Raw genomic sequence first — 16,990 nt, forward strand, 5'->3', positions numbered from 1 at the left:
CCAGCAAAATATGTTGCTTCTTAACATGTTCTAATAGAAAAGGGACATGTTCTGAATTTACAACAGCCATTGGTTGCTTAAACACCCCTACCATATGTACAGAAGCTTTACTCTGGGGGAGAGGAACACTTAGATGGGTAGGATTAAGAACAGATAAAGAAGCCCCCCTATCTACAAAGGCCTTAGTAACATCCCCTTTTAAGATAATTTCAACTTCTGTTAAAATATTAGTAAGGAGGAAAGTTAGGACTTTGCCTTCTCACTCTCTCCTAGTCCTGGAGAAACCCTATGTTTGCTTCCGCTTCCTCTTTGTAAATCACACTTCAGGTTTTCTTGTTAAACAATCTTTCTTATGGTGACCTTATTTTTTACTGGGGGGAAAAAAAAAACTCCTTTAAGGTTTCACAGCAGACCTTATTTAGTAATTCTGTTGCCTTGCTCTCAGAAACAGTGGGTGTATTAGTTGGAATAGGTCAGAATAGGCAGAATTACATGTTCTAACTGTTAAATTTTTGTGAATCCATCATGGTCCCAGACAAAGTCAGGAACAATTGCTGATTCCTTTCTAGCTGAGACCAGCTTTTTTCAAATTCCTCTTCTCATTTTCCTTCAAGTCAGTGGTTATAGAGGAGGCAGAAGGGGAATATAAAAGGGAGAGGGAAGGGCAACTCTGGACAAGGATGGTCAGAAAGGAAGGGAGAGAATGGGGTGCAGGCATTTATTAACTTCAGAATAGTTCTGAGATAGTCTCTAATTTTTTTTTAATATAGAATTATTCCAAAATAAAAAGTTTTATTTTTAAAAATATAAAATTTTGTTCAGTGGTAAGAGTATCAGCCCATAGACTGGTTTGATTCCTAGTCAAGGGCATGTCATTCAGTTGCAGGTTCAATTTCCTAGGTGGGTCGGGGCACAAGTTTCTCATATCAATGCCTCTCTCTCTCTCTCTCTCTCTCTCTCTCTCTCTCTCTCTCTCTCTCTCACACACACACACACACACACACACACACACACTCTCAATCTCTCTCACTCTCACCCTCAATCCAGCAGCAGCCTGCAAGAAATTCAATATGACCAACTACCATTGGGTGAGTTTGGAAGTGGGTCCCACCACTGACAAACACTGGGTGAGTTTGGAAGTGGGTTCCACCCCTCAAAAAACATTGGGTGAGGTTCAAAGAAGGTCCCACCCCTCAATAACCATTGGGTGAGGTTGAATGTAGGTCCCACCTAAAATTTCTTAATAATTCCATTCTTTTTTTTAGGAAGAATTATTTTTTCTATGCTTCTCCTTAGAAGCTTCTAATTTTCAAATCGAGATATGCTTCCCATATAGGCATTCAGTTTAATTTCAAAGCCGGCATTTTACTAATTTCTGCACGCAAAATATTAATGTAGGAGCCCAAAAACAACTGCATTTTGGCCATTTCTAAGTTGATATTTTCTAGTTAAATCTTCCCATTTCTGTAAAGCACTTGCAAGTAAAGGCTTCCTTTCAGGAGTGTTAAAAGAGGGCTGGGGTTTGAGAGCTTCTGGCCTTGGAGGCAAAATTTCTCGTGTTAATTTTTTTTTTTTTTTCTGTAGTCTGAGCAAACTTCCTAGATAGATTATGTAGTGGGTTAACTGTGGTCTGGTATCTCTCTCAGCTGTCTAAAAAAACAGGAAACCTTCATGGCCAAGCCTTATGCTGACTCCGTAGATGAGCCGTTAGTTAATTACAGGTGAGTTAGGCCTTCCCACTGGGGCTCCTGCAACTAAGATTAACCAAGAATCAGACTGAATGGAGGATATGCCCCTATCTCTTATGAGCTGATGAGTTCAGCTCATTTATACAGGGAAGGTTTTTTGCTCAGACTCAAAGAAAGCAATTCCTATTAAAAAACCAAAATCAAAACCACCCACCCATTTTTTCCCCTCCAGTTCTGCCTTAGCCTGAGTTCTGTCAACCCTTAACCTTAATTCCACCTCAAGGATTTTAAGACACAGCTCAAATAAAGTCAAACCCTCAACCAAAAGAAGGGGGAGGTCCTGAATCCAAGAGACAACTCACCCAGGTTCACCCAATGGCAGGGAACTATCATGCTCAATGGGCCCTTTGCTGGATCCTAGAACCAAGTCCGGGTCTGCTGGAAGGTCCTGGGTGAGCTTCTTTGGAATCCTGCCACAAATATACCAACTAATGTTAACATAAAAACATTCAAACCTATAAACAATTTGTGTGAGTTTATTTAAGATAAAATGTTGACAATTGCCAGGAAGCAGTATCTCAATGAATTGGGAGAGTGCTCCAGAGAATAGTGGTTTTTTTCAAATATTTTTATACATAGCAATCACAGTAGGGGACCTGGGTGGATTACATGAAATCCATTAATGAAAGCAAGAGAAAGCAAAGTGGAGAAACCTCTGGGATTGGATAAAAAATAAAATGATAGACACATACTTAGATGGGTGCAGCATAGTTAACAGTCAATAAAGAACATGATAACAATAACAATGAAGAAATTTGTGGTATCTGTCCTGGCACCCAGACACATTAGGTTGTGTAGCAAGGGGTCAGGAAAAGGGGAAGTTACAATCTATCCAGACATTTCAAGGATATGTCATCATAGATAGAAAAACATAGATAGGCTAACAGTTGGCCTTGTCAGTGAAGATACCAACTTAGGATGTAATTACCCACCATAACTGCTTGTAGTTAAAGTTTCATTTCAGACCATCATTTGTGTTTACTTTAGGGCTCTGAGTTTGTAAGACCGCCATTCAGGCCATCTCTGAGCCTGTCAGGTTAACACGTGGTCCCTTTCATCTACATGAGTCAGAATCTGCATTTTTAGCAGGACTTGCAGACCCTTCCTATAAACAGAAGATGGGGAAGGGAGTCCACATCCCCACATCATGGGGTCTCATTCTGGCTGGGCATCCACTACAGCTGGGCAGCTGACCAAGCAGCATTTCTAAAATATCCCCTGGGCATTGAAATCTTTAGAAAGCTCCATTGATGATATCATACAGAACCAGATGGCATCCCTGTAAAAAGACTTCCTGATGTCCCCCCAGGCTTTCACTCTGAGAATAAGAGGCAAATGGGGATGAGAGAAGGCAGTGGGAAGGCTACTGTGCACTCCACACAGAGCTGTGGGAAACACCCTGGCTACATACACTCCAAGCTTCTGCTTGTCCAAGTGTGAGCACTGGCATGGCACCAGGTGTTAACCTACAGAGTTAGGCCCTCAGTTCAGCAACCTTGGTACTTGACTTCAGCTAAGAGAAGAATTCAGAGTCAAGAACTCAAATTATAACAGAGAGTTTATTTAGAAAGTCACAGAGTTAGAAGTGAGCTTTAGAAGAAATGGGCTCAGGAAACTAGTTACTGAAACAAAAGAAGGACCCATGGAGCTTAGGACAAAGAACAAATATAAGTGCCTTGAGTAAAAAAGAAGTGGGGACAAGCACCGATGTGCTCCAGAAAGAGCCGCACTGGGTCCTTCTTGTTCAGGGCAGTTATCTGGAGGTCTCAGTGAAGGATCCCAAAAAAATATTCATCAGCTTTCCAGGTGTGTCCTTTCAGGGTCGAAGGTCATTAGTCAATATGGTAGATCCTGATGTCAGCTATGTCCTGACTCATCTGGTTTTGCTGCTTTTCTGGACCTGCAGCTGAAACACAACTGAGGCCTAGATGTCTTTGATGCCAGTCAGAATCTCATTGTCCTGGGGGCTTAATGCTGAAGGATTATTCTTAGGCCCTCTGTTTTCTACCCCCTCAAAGGACATCTAATCCACATGACTAAGAACATAACAAGGGAGGAAAGGTCAGAGAAGGGCCTCAACCACAAGTTGAGTCTCAATTCAGCAGAGTCTTAATCCAACCCCTAGCCCCCTCCCCGTGACCATGACACTCAGTAATATGAAAAGTCAGAGGGTCTAAACTACAAAACCAGGATACGCTTGGAAAGGAAAGGTTACCCAGGGGGCAAGGACAAAGTCCAGTTTTGCACGATGCTAGGTACCCAGGTGACCTTCACCTACTGGCCTATTGTCCTACTCTACTCAGGCCTAATTGCCTACTACACAAGCAAGGTGTGTGTGTGTGTGTGTGTGTGTGTGTGTGTGTGTGTGTGCATACGTAAGGAGGAGTCACTTCGGAAGAAAGTAGAAGCCTCAGCAGTTAGAGGGAATGAAAATGTAGAGGAAAGAAAAGGGGAAGCAGGAATAACAGAAGGGCAGGGAGGAACCTGAGTACAGACTCCACCGCTGGCCCATGTGACTAGGGAAGTGATCTTGGCCCCTGAGGAGGCTCAGTGCACAGGGAGGAGAAACAGCACAGCCCACCACCAGGACAGCAGTGCTTGTGAGCATTTCTGGAATCCAAGCTCTTCCCACAGAGGGAGGGACAGAGCAGGCAGCAGACACCATGGAGTCCCCTTCAGCCCCTGCCCACAGAGGACTTGACCCCAGGCAGGGGCTCCTGCTGGCTGGTGAGTGGGGACAACTACCTGGTGGTGGAAGGGAGGAGGACAAGCACAGGCTAGCTGGGCACTCCTGGGGAGCACAGGGTTCTCAGACAAAGCAAGGGAGAAGGGGTTTCTGTTTGAACTTGAAAGGAAAAGACATGGAAGCAGAGTAGGATGGGGAGGGGACTCAGCAACAGGAAAATGATGTGGAAACAATGAGGGAAAGGAAAAACTCAATGACTGCTCATTTCCCAACTTACTCATCACTGAGAGTTAAATGCTGAAAACTTCAGATAATAACAATTTATGTGAGGAGATGGGAGATTTAACCAGGGACACTAAACATTATCCTTACCACCAAGCTCAGAAATGAGCAGATATATCCCAGGATGTGCAGGACCCTGCAACACTCATTCATTCACACAAAGGCACTTACAGCCTGTTGCAAACACTGGGTGTGCAACCAGGTCAGACAAACACCTGCCTCCATGAAGGTCATGTTCTATGGGAGGAGGCAGACAAGGGAAGATCTAGATGTGATGTCAGGTCCCCCCTAGTGCCCTGCAGGGAACAGCCCAGGGACAGATCAGAAAGTGAAGACAAAGGTCTTTAGAGGAGGTGATCAGGAAAGGGGTCTTCCAAGGACACCTCTGAGTGTCAGCAGGGGTCTGAGAACAGACAACTGGGTAACAGTATTCAAAGCAGAGGAAATAACGGGTTCAGGGGTGCTGAAGTATTGGTGGCCATGCTACTGAACTTGACAGGAGACACACACACAAACACACACACACATACTCTGACCAAGGCTGAGAGATGAAAAGGCCTGCTCAGTGCCCATGGACTCATCTCTCCATTGCAATACATAGCTCCAAATATTGATCAATTTCTCTCTTCCCTCGTAGCCTCACTCCTAACCTTCTGGAGCCTGCCCTCCACTGCCCAGCTCACTATTGAATCAGTGCCGCCCAATGCTGCCGAAGGGAAGGAAGTGCTTCTCCGTGTCCACAATCTGCCTGAGGATCTTGAAAGATATGCCTGGTACAAAGGGGAAGTAGTGGAAAACAGTAAAATTGTATCATATAAAATAGTCACTCAATCAACTAACTATGGGCCTGCATACAGTGGTAGAGAGACAATATACCCCAATGGATCCCTCCTGCTCCAGAACGTCACTCTGAAGGACACAGGAAAGTATATCCTACAAGTCATGCTAAGAGATTATGATACCAAACAAGTAACTGGACAGCTCCGTGTATACCGTGAGTGATTGCTCTCTGACCTCTGGGTGCCGGGTAGGGTGAATTCTACTTCACACACAGGATTGACAGCCCTGGACTCCCCTCCATCCCCCTCCAAATCATCTCTGAGGTTGGGTTAGGGCATTTAGTGCAGGACACACACAGTGGAAACAAACTTCCTAAGGTCAGAGTTCCCTTCCCAGATTCCAGCCCTACACACATTCTCCTCAGAGAGAAGTCTGATGGGAGTGACTCAGCACAGGGAGTCTCACTCCAGCCCCTGGTCCCCTCCCCATGACCATGAAACTGAGAAAACCCTGCAGAGCTTGCACACACCCAGGCCTGAGGGGACCCTGGAATCCTCACAGAGAAGCTCAGCCTGGGAACCCCTCCCAGACCCTTGTCCCAGGGCTCCTGACTCCAGGGAACCTGGGAGCCTAGGTCAGGGTGGGTTTGACCTCCTGCAAGGCTGGGAGGGAGGCTCTACACCTGCTCACCTGCCAGGGCTCAGTCCCAAGAGCCACATCAGGACAGGGACAAAGCGTAGTCCTTCAGCTAAGGCAGTGTCAGAAGAGCACAGATAGACAAAATACCCTGGACTATTAGCTAACACTTCTGAGGGACTTATAAGAATCTGGACGGAGGTCAGGAACAGATGGGAGAAGATGCTCCTGGCAGCTCCTATCCACCAGTGGTCAGCCCAGGAATTCTCTCTAATGGAGGCAAATAATGGCAGTGGCCATTTAAGTCAGTGTGTCCTCCATCCTGAGTTTGAAATCAAGTACTCAGGGATGTTTTAAGTTCAGTCCACAGTCAACATGGTAATCCAGAGTCCACTTAGCATTTGTTCATTTTTTAATTGAGGGGAAACGGAGGCACAGTGTGATACAGTCATTGCATCAGGCTCTCACAGATACACCAAGGTCCTTGCACAGCCACAGCCCACCCTCTCCTCCACCATGAGGGTCTTAGGTGCCTGTGAACTCTGAGACCAGCCATTGGTTCACTGCTTTTTCTTAGCAGTGCCAGCTCAAGGTAGATTTCCTGCTCTGGTGATTAAGCAAGTGGAGAAATAATTTTTACTGTAGAATCAAATTACCTACAATAACATTCAGAGTCAGTGCTGGGAACGCCCAGGCCTTCCCCTCAGGTTACCCATCTAGCTCTCCCTGCACTGGATTTGAAACCACTTATTTCTCTCTTAAGGTGTTGGTGTCATTCCCACTAGCTATGAATGAAGGGACTTTGCCTTCTCCCCACCGTACACCTGCTAACAGCTCAGGGACCAGCAGTCACTTGCTCTTTCATGAAGGAGGGAAGAAATGATGGTGAATAATGATATAATGAATGAGTGAATGAATGACACATTATTGCCTCAGAGACTGGAACCTGGATGCAGAATCCTAAAAGGTTTTAGCCACACCTGTGCCCTATCCCTACAGGTGCTGAGAGCCATGTCCATCCCTCTAACCTCTGTCCCTGTAGCCCCCTCAGGAACCAAGTCCCTTTGTACTGTAGGCTGTTCTACTGTAAGAAGGTTTTCCAGGCTGCACTGCTTCTGCCCTGGGGCAGCTGTGGGCCTTTGAAGTCGCCTGAGACCCCCACTGTTCACCAAGGACATTCTGCCTCTCTCTATTCCTTCCATGTTCCTTATGTGCCTCCTCCTTCATGCCAGACACACTGCCTAGCTCTGCTCTGCTTCCTCCACCAGGCAGTCTCCCCAGATTGTCCTGCTAATACCTGTGTCCAGGCCCACCTTCCCGGGCAATAGGAGAGGACACAGAAAACAGTGGAGCAGCAGCCCTGGCTCCCTCATGAGCCAGTATCCCAGGTCACCAGGAGAAAGAGCTTCTGCTGGGCCCCATCAGGGCTCCTATTCCCCATGAGGCCCACAAGAGGAACAGACCATATGACAAAGGCATGTAAACCTTTGACCTACTCTCTACATGACTCAACCAGGAAGTCAAAGGCAGGACAGGTCTGATCCCCCAAAGCTCATGGGTTCACTCCACCTCTGACTGGTGACTCACACCCTTGTCCTTGTGTGAGTCTCCCATTCCTTACACTAGCTCCGGAGACCTTTCCCAGGTGAGCCTAGTGACCCTGCACCATCTCACTGGTTCACTGCCTGTTTCACACACATATGTTCTCTTGATAACACCTTGACCACAGAGTGGTATCCTCTCAGACTCTGAGATTCACCAGCCACTCTCCTTTCTCTTAGACGCGGCCCATTTGAATGAATTGTATTCAATTCCAGTTGTTTCCTGAGTTAGAAAGACAAGGAAGAGCACATGCCATATGCCCATGTCGGGGCTCCTCCCTATCTGCCTGACTGTCCATAGAAACAGGGAGGGACCTTCTTCCTAACTTTACTAACATGGCACAAGTCTTTTCTACCAATTTGGTGTTATCCCGCCCTTTACACAGCAGAGACACCTGGACTCACACTTCCCCACACGCCCCATCACTTCTGTTCTCCTAGCAGGACTCACCTTCTCTCTATCCCAGGGAGTCCCTGATTTCAAACCCACTGTGGCATCTCCCTTTAGTCACAGTGTGACCTGATTGGATGGCTGAACTTGGTCTATGACCTTTGTGCTCTCGAGATAGAAATTCCTCCAAAAACTGGCATTAGAACTTTGGAGAATGAATGATATTCACTTATTCTTTTAAAGTTGAACTCAGAATCTATCTCATAACTGACAAACACAAATGGCCCATGAGGGCCATATTTTCAGCAAGTTCATGCTCCCAGAACTTCCACTAATCCCCCTTCTGTACGTGCTATTGTCTGCGTGTTGAGGAAGGATCCCTGCCCTCTGCAGTGGCAGAAAGGACATTACAGACCAAGACCAGAGAGCATGGCTCTACTGTCACTGCCAGCCAGTTCCCCTGTCCCTCACTCTTAACTAAATCATGGCCCTGCGGGCTGGGTAATGAATTGACCGCCAGATTTGCTTCTGGTCTCCCATGTACTGTTTCAGCTCAGATACCCAGTTCAGGGCCACACTGCCCAGTCCTCTTGGGGTTTAAGGACTATGGGGTGGTCCATCATTGCTAATCTCTAGGTTAACCCTGGAATGTGAGGCTTCAGTGGAAATACATCTTGACCCAGCAATATAGGTCTGTTTAGTTGGAAGGGACTTATCACCAACACATTCCAGGTGAGACCCCAAGGTCAGCCAGGCAGTAAGCGGGTCAGTGAGGAGCCAGAACAGGTGGTGGGTGGTCTCTAATTCCCAGTCCTGTGTCTTTCTGTGATCAAACCCTGATAGTTGTGTAACACCTGAGAAAGCCTGTGCTTTTTCTCCCAGACATAGAGCAGGAGGCCTTACAATCTCCGAGTGCTCAGCTCCCCATGCATTTGTTTCTCTTGTGATGCACAGACCTGCCTTACTTCTTTAAGAACTCTAGTTAGCTGAGAAGCACCAATTCTGATTGAAGAAGCATTTGGAGGTCTCAATGGGCAATGTTCTCTCTGTTGTCTGCACAGCGGTATTACACAAACCCAGGATCACAAGCAACAACTCCAACCCAGAGGAGCACAAGGACCCTGTCATGTTAACATGTGAACTTCAGACTGAGAACACCACCTACCTGTGGTTGATCAACAGTCAGAGACTCCAGGACATTGCCAGGCTACAGCTGTCCAAGGACAACAGGAATCTCACTTTACTCCTTGTCACACGGAATGACATGGGACCCTATGAGTGTGAAACCAAGAACCCCGTGAGTGCCGGCCGCAGTGACCCATTCACCCTGAATGTTCTCTGTGAGTAACCTCTGTCCCTACCTGGGCCAGGCTGCCCACCCGAATCCACACTGCCAGAGGCCAGGCCACATCCCTCCCTCTCAGGTCAATGGACACAGACTCACACTCTGAACACCCAGGGTGACCATCTGTTCCTGGACCATTTGGGCAGATTCGGCCTTGAGCCAAGACTGGGAGGGGATGGGATGCTCCTGTCAAGAGAGGCTCAGGGTTAACAAGCTTTCACGGGACAAACAGGTTAATGTCTCAGACTCAGGCTCAGTGAACATTATGGTTGGCTATGGTTGGGACTTTTTAAAACAAGGCTGTGACACAGCTCAGAGGCAGAATGTGGCCTTTACACAGACCAGGATCTACCCCTTCCCTTTGATTACATCATGTGTGGCTGTGTTCTCTCTGCTCCAGATGGCCCGGACACCCCCACCATTTCCCCCTCCAACTCCCATTACCTTCGTGGGACAAACCTCGGCCTCTCCTGCCAGGCAGCCTCTAACCCACCTGCACGGTATTCTTGGCTTATCAATGGGAGGCCCCAGCAACCTACACAAGAGCTCTTTATCCCCAACATCACTGCACATGACAGTGGATCCTATATCTGCCTCGCCCAGAACTCTGTCACTGGCCTCACAGGGACCACGGTCAAGACTATCACAGTCTATGGTAAGTGCCTCCTGGACCATCAGCACCAGCTGGGATTTAGGTCTGTCTGGTTTTCAGAAAAGAACCTGGAGGGTGTTGTCTCCCTTCCTGTGGCCACAGTCTTCCCCTGAGCCCTCCCACTACATCTCTGTAGACTCCCTCTCTTTTTTTTTTTTTTAATATATTTTATTGATTTTTGTACAGAGAGGAAGGGAGAGAGATAAGAGAGTTAGAAACATCAATGAGAGAGAGTCATCGACCAGCTGCCTCTTGCACACCCCCTACTGGGGATATGCCCGCAACCGAGGTACATGCCCTTGACCGGAATCAAACCCGGGGCCCTTCAGTCCCCAAGCCGACGCTCTATCCATTGAGCCAAACCAGTCCCGGCTAGACTCCCTCTCTTACTCTTCTGATCTCGCATGGCAGCGCTAGGGTCCAGTCATGGAAAGTGAGGAGGGGTTCTCTCAGCCCCAGAAAGAGTCAAGTGGTGGTGGGAGGGGGCTTCCCAGAAGTAAGACAAGGGTCCTCAAGGTCAAGTTGCTTCTTCTGTCACTAATACTTTTCTGTGTCACCTCTTGTCTGTTACCTACTCCGTGTGCTACAAGGAACATACAAGGCTTTGAACAAGCTCACCTCTTTTCCCCAAACTAAAGGAAGACACCACCTCTGAGGTGGGGTGAGCAGGTCAGACCCCTGCTCCCTGCGCTCTTTCAGGCTCACCTGGTGACTGGCTGCTCTGTGCCCTTTGTGGTGGGACAGGGGTCTGTGGTGATGGGGCATGGGTGGCCTATCCTCTGACTGGCCAAATTATGTCACCCATCGACACCATGGCCTCCCTCAGACCAGGCTGCATGTAAATGGAGAGAGGGTGAGCCTCTGAGCTGTGTCCTGACTCTGAAGTCACCTGCTGTACAACACTGTGCGACACCAGTGTATGTGACATCCCTACAGAGAGCAGTGAATGATGGTGCTTACTTGACAAGTAGGTAGATTCATGGGACAAAATGAGCAGTGCCACAAAGTGTGTTGTTTACGGAGGGAGCTAAGAGTACCAGCTGTTGCTAAAACTGACTACTTCTCTCTAGGGACGTCCTTCTCCCTGATATTTAATCCACAGGCCAGGAAGTGAACATCCTTTTCATATGGAGAAATTCTTTAGATTGAAACTTCTCCAGGTCTTAAGGTCATGGCTGGACCATTATCATTCTCTAATAAATTATTTAACAAAAAAAGAAATGCCTTTCCATCTCTGTGTGTAGCTACCATTCCAGAGAGGGGGTGTGAGTGTTTAGAAAGGTCTGGGAAAGAGTCACACAAAAGTCAATGGGTGGACAATGCCACCTGGTGATAAAGATGCTGGACACAGCTCTCAGGCTCCTAGTGCTAATAACTCAGCTGTCCAGTGAGACAGGTAAGGATCATCCTGAGTTGATCTAGACTGTCACCTAAACAAAGATTGTCACCCTGAAGCAGTCAGATACTTCCTCTGGTGACCTTTACAGAGCTCATTGTAGACTGTGACTGGCTGACATCTTTGAAGAAGGAGCCCACCACCTATGGTGTCCACAGAGCCAGTAGGAAAGCCCGCCCACAGAGCCAGCAATGCCACAGTCACAGAGCATAAGGAGCCCATGGTCCTGACCTCTCTCACAAATGACACAGAGATCTCCATCTGGTGGTTCTTTAAGAACCAAAGTCTTCTACTCATGGACAGAATGAAGCTGTCCTGGGACAACAGCACCCTCACCATTGATCCCATCAGGAGGGAGGATGCTGGGGGTTATCAGTGTGAGGTCTTCAACCCCGGCAGTTCCGGCAAAAGTGACCCCTTCGGGCTAGATGTGCAAAGTGAGTGACCCCAGACTTCTCCCACTTGCTTTTGTATATTTCACGGGCAGGAGGGTGAGACGGATGAAAGCCTTGAGGAGGTGGGAGCTTCCCTCAGAGCCTATAGAGCACATGGGTAAGGACCCCAGGATTAGACTAATCTCGTCATTGTCTTGGCTCTATGAGTATTAGCTGTCTGACCACAGGGAAGGCTCTACCCACCTGAGTCTCAGTTTCTCATCTCTAAACTGGAATAAAACAGATGGACCTAAACACTGTTGTTAGGAAATTTATTGTGAGGTTAATGAGAATAAATCCCTCAACCAGGGTCATGCTCAGTCAGGACTCAGACAGTGTATCAATTATTATTGTTATTTTTTAAATGCTGTTGTCAGTAGTTGTAAAGTCAAGCAGAACTCCGTGAAAATGTCAGTTATTACTCACTGGCTCTGTGACCGCCAGCCATTTATTAAGCACCTCCCATGCCTGATTCTGTTTATGCTCATGGGTGTGAAATCCCTCATACCTCAAGGGGGTGGAAGGACCAGATGACATGAAGGTAAAGTATTTCCCACCCTGCCTGGACCATCAAAAACACTCAGCACATTTTTATTATTCATCAGCACTGAGTTGACAGGTAAGGTGCCTGCTAAGACTGTCCATAGTGATGGAAAAGAAGAAACAGAGGTAAGAGACAGAATATGTGTGAGAAAGAGGAGTAGAGGAAAAATACCAGGACATAGGAATGGTGGGTGTGAGAATACATGCAAAGGTAGAGCAAATGGAAGGTTTCAAATGCACAAGACAGAGAATGATGCAGACACTCACAAAGTGCACAGACTAGGTGGCAGTTCCTTCCTCCCTCACCAGGCCTCCCCCTACAAGGCACTTCCTGGTTTCCCCTGAATGGACTTGGGCCTTCTACCCTTTTCCTTTCCCTTCTCCTTTCAGCAGAACAAACCTACACTGGCTACTCTGTGGGGAACATTGTTGGCATCGTGATCGGGATCCTCGTCATGGTGGCTCTGGGGGCCTCCCTGGGCTATTTCCTGTACCTCAGGAGGACTCAGAGGTATCATGGCATTGCCTCACCCTCACCCTAATCCTGTCCCCTGACCCAGGCTGACCCCCAGCAGAGCCCAGGCATGGAGTACAAAGACCCCATCTTCAGAGAGTTCTGGGCCAGCTCTCTGTAGCCTCCCAACTTCCCCATGGATACCCTTAACTCTCCATCCAGCTCCTCCCTCACCAGCTGATGACCAGAATGGTTCCTCAACAGCTTCCTCACCTATAAATGAGGCACGATTAAGGAACTGTGCCCTAAGGACTGTCCTGGTTCTCTCCCCACACCTGCAATGGTGACAGCAGGTAATAAGTGCTCAGTAAGGCACCTCCTGTTTGTTTATCTAAGTCCACCCTCCCAAGTGAGGGGATGGGTTGCCTCAGGGTCTGAAAGTCATCCTGGCCAAGGACACACAGCTGAGGGTGGAAAACCATAGACAAGGCTGGGTGTGTCAAACGCCTCCTAATGTGTGAGACGGGACTACAGCAGGGCCTACAGCAGGGTCTGTGATATGGTTTTCGCCTCTAGTCTGGTGGATGGAGACATGACAGGAGCTCTGCAGGCCTGAGGGGCGGGTCTGGCCATAGCAGGGCACCATCCCGATGCTACATGAGGCTGGCACTGCTGCCCCTGTGGCCTTGAACTTTCCACTAAGTCAGACCCTTGGGGTGGACTCCTGTCTAGGGAACTCAGTCCCCTCCCTGTCACTCCTCCCAGACCCCCATCTGCCTGTTTGTCCTTCCCCTGTGGGCCAAGTTCAGCCCAAGATCATTAAGGCCTTTCCTCAGTTCGCCCACCTTAAGCAGTGGAGAGAGGCCTGAACCCTCTGCTGGGACAGGAGACCCTCCCTGCCCCCTGTTGTGACACCAAAGCTCCCTGCACCCCTCACAAGTAAGTCTGACCTTTCCCAGGGCCAGTGACCCGCGTGATCCCCAAGTGCACCCACCTCCAGCGGCCACCCCTGGTAAGTGTCTGTTCAGCCTGGAGCCCTGGGCCTGCCCCACAGTGACCACCCCTGTCCTTGTCCCTCAGGCTCTGACCCTTCCCTGGGCTTCAAGGGGGATCTCATCACCACTCTGCATAGGGGACCCCTACTCACCCGTCAACCTAACGTGTAGGCTGTGTCATGTGTCACCACCTCTCCCTCACTGGACCCTGAAATGGCCAGATGGTCTTGCTCTGGGAAATGACATTTCACCCCTGGCTCTTGGGAGCTAAAGAACCACCCCCTCCTGGGAGAACAGGCCAAAACTTTCTCCCCCCTGGGTTCTAACACCTCCTGTCTCTGCTCCCAGGCCAGGGTCCCTCTGAAAGCTCTGCCTTCTCGGTAAGTGCATCCCCTCCGTTTCCTCACCCAGGGCTTCAGAAACCCACCCTCCAACCATCCAACCTCAAAAAATAGCACAGACCCCTTTCCCAGAACAGCCAACTCAAGGGGAGCCCCACCCTGGACTACTGGAGCCCCCCACATCAGGGATGGACAGGGTCTGAGGGGAACCCTGGAGTCCAGCACGGAGCAGAATGGGCACTGGGAACACTAGGCAGAGGTTCCAAGCTAACAAGAGTGTGGAGGTGCAGTGTGGGCAGAAATTGGGGTGCTGGGCTACAGGTGTAAAGACAGCTGCTCACGAGGCAGAGCTGTCAGTTCTGCAGAGAAACCCTCCCTCCTCGTTCTCTGATGCCCTCTCCCCCCCACCCCCCTGCACAGGGCCCCCTACCCAACCCCAAGACTGCAAGCCCCATCTACCAGGTGAGTGTGGGGTATGAACCTTCTGTCCAGCAGGTCCCAAAGGGAAACCTACTTCCAGCCCAGGCCTGGCTGTGCTTCCAGCTCAGGAAAGGACAGTGGAGAGTGACAACAGAGGGTGAGAGGAGGGAGGAGCCTGGGGACAGACACCCCAGCACAGTCAGCCCCCAGGACACCTTGAATCACGGCACTTGTTCTGAGAAGGCTGCAGGGCTCAGAGATCTCTTCTTTCTTTGATAGGAATTAGTCGACCCAAACACAGAGGTGTACTGCCAGATCAGCCCCAGAGCAGACATGGCTTCTTAGTTCTTCCAGGACCTGAGACCCCAGACACTGTGGATGTGACCTGCACCAGAGAACCAGCTCTGAGCATCATGCTAAGTGAAATAAGACAATGGGAGAAAGATAAATATCACATGATCTCACTCATTTGTGGAATATAATGAACAAAAGTAAAGCCAGAGGGGAAACATATGTTTTAATACAATAGTAATAATCCTGTTATTGGCAAATTTTTAATATTTGCTATAATGTTTGTGATATCATATTACAGTTTTGATAATACTATTATATTTAAAATCCTATTTTCTTTAAATATCAATGTTTATTGCATACAATATTATATTAAGATTGTCTTTCTTGAATAGTTTATATATATTGCATTTAACATTATTTTATTTAAAATAGTTTCTCTTGAGATAAAAATAACATAAAATAAAATGTAAGAGATTGCAGAGAAGAAGAAACAGAGAAACCTAGCCATTCAGAATTAAAATGGCTATAAATAAGTACCTCTCAATAATAACCCTAAACGTAAATGGATAAAATACTCCAATCAAAAGGTATAGAGTAGCTCAATAGATACAAAAATATGACCCAACTATATGCTGTCTACAAGAGACCCACATCAAAACAAAAGACTCGCATAGGATGAAAGTGAAGGGATGGAAAATCTTTTCCATGCAAATTGAAAAGAATACAAGCTGGAGGAACAATACTCATATCTGACAAAATAGACTTCAAAATGAAGGCCATCACAACAGACAACAAAGATCTCTACATAAAACTAAAGGATCAATCCAACAAGAATATTTAACCCTGGTAAACATTTATGCACCCAATATAGCTGCACCTAAATATATAAAAAATCTTCTAGAGAACTTTAATGGATACATCAATAACAAAACATTCATAGTAGGGGACTTTAACTCCCCTCTGATTGACTTCACTGGACAGATCTTCCAGACAAAAAGTTAACAAGGAAACAGACTCTAAAGGACACACTGGATGAGATGGATTTAACAGTCATTTATAAAACATTTTACCCCATCCAACCAGAAAGCACATTCTTCTCAGGTATCCATGGAACATTCACAAAGATAGACCACATCTTAGGACACAAAACAAGTCTCTAAAAGTTCAAGAAAATTGAAATGAGATCAAGCATCTTCTCAGATCACAGTACAGTAGTATGAAATTAGAAATCAATTACAGTAAAAGCACCCCAAAACATTAAAACAAATGGAATTAAATAGCATGTTATTAAACACTGAATGGGTTACCAACAAGGTCAAGAAAGAAGTCAAAAACTTCCTGAAAACAAATGAAAATGAACACACAACAGCCCAAAGTCTCTGGGACACAGCAACAGCAGTCCTGAGAGGGAAGTACATAGCACTACAGGCATACCTAAAAAGAAAAAGAAAAAAGAAAAATCAGCAATAAACTATTTAACCTTAGAACCTAAAGAACTAGAAAGAGAACAATAAGAAAATCTCAGAGTAAGTAGAAGGAAGGAAATAATAAATAGCAGAGCAAAAATAAATACCATAGAGACTAAAAAACAATACAAAAAGTCAATGAAAAAAAAGCTGGTTCTTTGAAAGGATAAACAAAATTAATAAACCATTAGCCATACTCATTAAGAACCAGAGAAAACACCCAAATATTGAGTTACAACTACATTATTATCTAACTACAAGAAAATATTCATAAACTCTCTGTTAAATCCCCAAGACACACACTACCAGCATCTAAATTAGCAGGAAATACCATCATTTCCTTGTCTTCCCCCACAGCACCCTCCCCCACATGCCCACTTGTAGACACACAGGGTGATAACAATTGTCCCTGCATCTCTCCTTTGTTCAGCTGCTGCCACCTCCTGGCTGGTGATGATAAATCAGGACATGGAGCTTGAGAGTCTGGTCTCACAGCTGACCAGGAAGACAGGACTGGGCCTCCAGA

The 16,990-nt window shown here is 47.1% G+C and overlaps 1 protein-coding gene across 45 annotated transcripts in view; it reads left to right on the forward strand.

Annotated features, from left to right (window-relative positions):
• Window positions 1-16,990, forward strand: part of LOC118702294 (carcinoembryonic antigen-related cell adhesion molecule 1) — an 813,263-nt gene that overhangs the window by 107,058 nt on the left and 689,215 nt on the right. For 21 of the 45 annotated variants that reach the window (XM_045570949.1, XM_045570947.1, XM_045570943.1 and 18 more), the window contains one exon: window positions 5,354-5,710. The exons of 8 other annotated variants lie outside the window; for them this stretch is intronic. In XM_045570949.1, the coding sequence (XP_045426905.1) occupies window positions 5,354-5,710 (357 nt within the window). Of the gene's footprint in view, window positions 1-4,273; window positions 4,476-5,353; window positions 5,711-9,185; window positions 9,465-9,869; window positions 10,125-11,675; window positions 11,955-12,884; window positions 13,006-13,907; window positions 13,961-14,291; window positions 14,324-14,704; window positions 14,747-14,983; window positions 15,188-16,990 lie in introns of those variants that run through there. 16 more of the 45 variants (XM_036408076.2, XM_036408080.2, XM_036408074.2 and 13 more) reach the window with 11 other exon arrangements.

The sequence above is a fragment of the Pipistrellus kuhlii genome, unplaced genomic scaffold (genome assembly GCF_014108245.1).
Source record: "Pipistrellus kuhlii isolate mPipKuh1 unplaced genomic scaffold, mPipKuh1.p scaffold_m20_p_38, whole genome shotgun sequence".
Lineage (NCBI taxonomy): Eukaryota > Metazoa > Chordata > Mammalia > Chiroptera > Vespertilionidae > Pipistrellus > Pipistrellus kuhlii.